Source organism: Ostrea edulis, chromosome 8 (assembly GCF_947568905.1).
Source record: "Ostrea edulis chromosome 8, xbOstEdul1.1, whole genome shotgun sequence".
NCBI lineage: Eukaryota > Metazoa > Mollusca > Bivalvia > Ostreida > Ostreidae > Ostrea > Ostrea edulis.
The window spans coordinates 12,909,821-12,915,261 of record NC_079171.1 but is presented as its reverse complement, the minus strand read 5'-3'; the positions used below and the strand labels follow the sequence as shown (position 1 = coordinate 12,915,261).

At 35.4% G+C, this 5,441-nt stretch overlaps 1 protein-coding gene across 1 annotated transcript; it reads right to left on the bottom strand.

The window, feature by feature from the left end:
- Positions 1-266: 266 nt before the first annotated feature.
- Positions 267-4,769, bottom strand: LOC125661850 (uncharacterized). The gene is made up of 3 exons (XM_056146918.1): positions 4,594-4,769; positions 4,289-4,403; positions 267-495 (listed from the first exon to the last, which is right to left on the bottom strand). The coding sequence occupies exons 1-3, from the start codon at positions 4,685-4,687 to the stop codon at positions 366-368; spliced, it is 339 nt and encodes a 112-aa protein (XP_056002893.1). The 5' UTR covers positions 4,688-4,769; the 3' UTR covers positions 267-365.
- Positions 4,770-5,441: the final 672 nt, after the last annotated feature.

Genomic DNA, 5,441 nt, shown 5'->3' with positions numbered 1-5,441 from the left:
GTGTATAATTTGAAGACCGTTGTTTGTTGTGTGCAATGCCAATCAAATGCAACTTGTTAGATACGAATTAAGTGTATGTATTCTGTTTTGAAAAAATGCAACGTGTCTATTTTGATTAAACTATGCTTCATCACATGCAACATGTTTAATGAAAGCTTAGTAATTAATATTCACGTTTAATATTTCGCGATGAAATAATTCATGCTTAACCAGCGATTTCTTCATATAATTACTTTTTAATCATTTATACAAAATATTGACAGCAATCTCTTCAGAATGTATTTATTTGTATGCTCGAAATACAGTCTCTGTACTTGAAACACAAAATCACAACATAATTCTTCATTGAATGTTCTTTACCAGCTTCATCCACTCACGAACATAACTGGCTCTGAACATGGTTTACTTTCGTCGGTTAAGCTAACTGCCACCTGGTCACAACCTTTTTGTACCACTTTACAGGTTGCTGGTGGAGTCCCTATTCTTTTTCCTTCCCTGTAAATATATATGTACATCAAACTCTGATAAGGATATATATCAGTCCAATAATTCCCACATATTCATAATGCCTTGTTTTTTATGAAGCTCTACGTAGGAGATGCAGGTAAGTAAATTTGAATGTATAGTTGTGAAAGATCAGCAAGCGTTGGTACATTATATTACTTCATTTTCCAAATGTTCCACTGGAGACGTATTAGAATGAACCCATCGAAGGGATATTGTGAACGTGAAAAACCCCGAGATAATTCTATCATAGAACAGTGAAAATGACGAACATTGATCAATCTCTAGGGAATAAAACCCCCCACAAGGAATAAAGAATAAAGAGTTAGGCTAACCTAGACATGCCAACTGTGGGAGTATGTACTTATATGTAGAAGGAGTAAACAGTCCCTGTAATAATTATTTAATTTAGAGTAATGTTACTTAAAACGGTCGACTATACCAACCACTGAAGGTGTGTTTTTTTCTTAATATATTTTGCGCAACTTGTGAACCAATTCATGCCTCTAGTGTTAAGATTCACACCCAATGAATCGGGTGTCCAGTTTTCACATTCATAATTTGTAAACTGTCTAGTGTTTTATCCATACTTAGTAATTCGTGTTTAGTGTTTATATTATTACTTCGAAACTAGTGGTATTTATATTCATACAAGCTTCAGACCCTGAAGTATACTACAATTGTACACCAAATCAACCGTACGTGTTCCGTTCTCAACTGGAGTCGTTCCTTTCCGACATCGAACACTCCTAACCGGCGTGGTGGTCTAGAGGTTAGAGCGTTTGCCTCGCGTGCGGAATCCCGGTCGCAAAATACCCAAGTCGTCGAAACAGGTATAGCGCCAGATCTGTCGTCAAATGCTCGGTATCAGGTATGAATGTCGCGGGTCCTCGGATATGACCTTCAATACGGATGCCCCTTGTCAAAGTATGTGGGGCACGCTTAAGAACCCTCACTACTCAATGCCCATACGTGTCGAGTATAGGTCTAGATTTGAAGCCCCTCATCGGTGTTGGTGACGTATCCATATGAGTGAAAAATTCTCGAGCGAGACGTTAAACAATATACAATCAATCAATAAATCGAACCATTCTGCATTCCGTTCTCAGACCAAAGCATTCTTTTCTAATCTACAACCAGATTTTTTTCTCACGACAAAGTATTCCTTCCTTCAAACGTCCGTTCCCGCATGGTCAATCGGAACTAACCTAGTGTCATTATGTCATTATTATAGATCAGCATTGCGCTTGATCAGGGTGCAATACTTTGATCGCTCTTTTTTTATGCATTGATTCAGAGTTGTACAAAGCTGAATTGCACACAACACCTGCGTCATTCACAGGAAAACGACAGAACATCAGGCGATTTAGACTCCGTTCCAAACAACCAAAAGTGTACATAATAACGTTCCTGTGTCAGTAGTACTCATAAATACATTTTTATTCGATTATTAATTCCAGTGAAGATAATGTGTATATGGATTATGCTAACAACTCTTTTTGAACAAAAGTGCCATGGTCATAACGTTGACATCTTTGTCCTAAAATTCGTCACACTTAGAATTTTACAGTCGTTAGTCTCGTGACAAATTGTGACCCTGTAGTATACCACAACTAGCCTTATGGGGTTATGACTTCACCAAACATGAATCGACACATTAATGGGATCCTTCAATATCAATGTGACTATCGTGTTCTAGCTGTTTTGTAACATAAAACATGCATATCAATATTATTGTTAAACACGTAGTGATCAAGTAGGACGTTGGTTTTGCAAAAATTCAGAATTGTGGATTTTAAAGTGGAAAGTGTAATCACGCCATTGCGTGCGATCTATAGGTTTGGGGCAAAACAGTATCACGGGCTGGTCGAAAAGAGCTCTTCGTAGCGTTTGTGAAAAGGAGGACGCTGACATGGTTGTGACTCATCACCCGCAACAACAGTATAGACAAGACAGTTTTACGAGGGACCTTGGGAAGTGGCTGCAGACGCAGAAGACAGGCGAAGAGACGGATGGAAAGCATTAAAGATTGAACGCGAATAGAGTCCTACTCTGATCAGAAGGGCAGCAAACAGACCTGATTGGTGTTCTTTGGCCTACAAGTCGTTCATCATCGAGCAGAGGTATAAAATGAGATGACATAGGTCTATTAATTATAAATTATGTATCCTGGGTCTAAACATTAATGTTGATCAGACATATTTCTTACTATCATTAACTTATGAACCATTACACATCAACATCCTATTCCTCTACATGTATCTGGTATTGTCTTTGTATAAATCAATACGAAGGAATTCGACCTCAAAAGTATGGGTTAATATTGCACATATTCCATTTACAAAGTTTCAGTAAATTTTGAGTTATGTGCACCGCACCTGACACACAAGTATAATACATTGGTATGCATTTACTTGATTTCCGATCAACATTGCCAATGACGGAACTAATATAACACCTCATTAACTTTGATATCCATCTGTAAATTGTGTAAAGACTTAATGTTCAGGCTACCAAAAGTATAGCAAAAAAATATATGCCTAATGTCTAAGTACATGAATGGTTGTTGTTATAAAAGTTATGTTACATTTTAGTTACTAAATATTCAGTGTTGTTGTTATAACAATATAGGTATGTTACATTTTAGTTACTAAATATTCAGTGTTGTTGTTATAACAGTATAGATATGTTACATTTTAGTTACTAAATATTTAGTGTTGCTGTTATAACAGTATAGGTATGTTACATTTTAGTTACTAAATATTCAGTGTTGGTGTTATAACAGTATAGATATGTTACATTTTAGTTACTGAATATTCAGTGTTGTTGTTATAACAGTATAGGTATGTTACATTTTAGTTACTGAATATTCAGTGTTGTTGTTATAACAGTATAGGTATGTTACATTTTAGTTACTAAATATTCAGTGTTGTTGTTATAACAGTATAGATATGTTACATTTTAGTTACTAAATATTCAGTGTTGGTGTTATAACAGTATAGATATGTTACATTTTAGTTACTGAATATTCAGTGTTGTTGTTATAACAGTATAGATATGTTACATTTTAGTTACTGAATATTCAGTGTTGTTGTTATAACAGTATAGGTATGTTACATTTTAGTTACTAAATATTCAGTGTTGTTGTTATAACAGTATAGGTATGTAACATTTTAGTTACTGAATATTCATTGTTGTTGTCAGATGAGACAGCTAGGTTTGTGTGTTGGGTGGTATATTACGCTAAAAGGGGTAACAGTGTGTTTTCGGCAAATTATGATGATTATCGTGCATTATGGTGCAGCCAAGTAGTCGTGAAATGTCGAATTTAAAGCTGTTATAAGTATAATTATACAAGCCACAGTTAGACAGACGAATCGAGAGTCGCTTGGACAAATGGCAGACGAACACATTCATTTCTTGAGGGTCCGTGTATCTTTAATTTAGCGATCTGATACTCTATTCTCAATCTTCCACGTCTGTATTAATAAATTCTGGCGATTATAAATACATATGCACGTGATCTTTCATTCTCTCTTTTAACTATCATTTACTTTTGATTTTTCAATCAAAAATATCATCAATTAATATGTAATCTAAAGTATTCGTCTGTTGTAATATTTTTTCAATTACATTGAAACTTTTTGTCTATAAAACGTATGCCTATAAAGTACAGTGATCCAGATTTTATATTGACAAATAAAAGTCTATCTCTCTCTCTCTCTCTCTCTCTCTCTCTCTCTCTCTCTCTCTCTCTCTCTCTCCAGTGTACATATATACGTACGAACAGCAGGATAGTGTTCCATCCGACCCACAGCTACAGCGGAAACAATCAGGCGGGGTCCTCTCCCTGTACTCATCTCCCCGATCAATAGTTATTCCTTTATACTGACACTTTTCTGAAATGATACATCATCTGGTAACGTTCTTTGAATTTTAATACAACCTTAAACATTGTCATGATGTCTGCACAAATCGGTACACATAAAAACAGTTTACGATGAAAGTTGGTATGCATTGTATATATAAATGTATATATAAACAACAAGTAGGTTCTGTATGGTATAGACAGCGATATTTCGGACTTACCAACTCCATCTTTCGGTAACTGCCTCCAACAGGATGCATCTGAAGATGTCACTACTAACAGCACAGTGAACACGGGAAGGAGCAGGCTTGTCATCTCAGATAGCAGAGTGTTTGATGATTTGGGTATTACGATTGCCTTTTATAATATCTTCCAGATCACTATCATTTTACATCTGTTGTTCTCAAGTACTAATTTAAACAATCAAAATATGTCGCGACAGTCAGCAAACTTAAATAATAATTTATAAATTGCTGAGGAGCTGCGGAAATATTGCTGATTTGATATAAATTTTGATACAATCAATCGTAAGCTGTGAATGCATGACTGTTATCATCAAAAAGGCGTCTTATTCATCGAACAGCGGCACCACCCGCGACGCATAACGGCGGAATCAATAACCCAGCTAGTCATACATCCTTCGATCGGACATACTTTAAAACTTAAATCGTGAACATCATACTCAAAGTGGGACCCATGTAAATTCCCGTGAAATGAACGTCGTATGTAATTTTCCACAAATCATCGCATTGATGGTCTATGTAGGTAAGTAAAGCAAAATGGTCATCAACACATGATTGCTAAACAAAATCAAACTTTGAGTATTCCATAGCAACTATCTATGGAAAATTATATACAATGAACATTGAATTAGAAATACTTTATTGAAATAAATCAGTTAATTTACAATTGTAAAACAAAAACAAAGCAAAAACAACGTGCAGTGAAATCACCACATGTAATACATATAGCGCTAATATATGACACTACAAACTAGACATACCTCCATGCGGCATATATGAATCTTACATTTAGAATGTCAGTAATGATATACTAGTGTAAAATACGG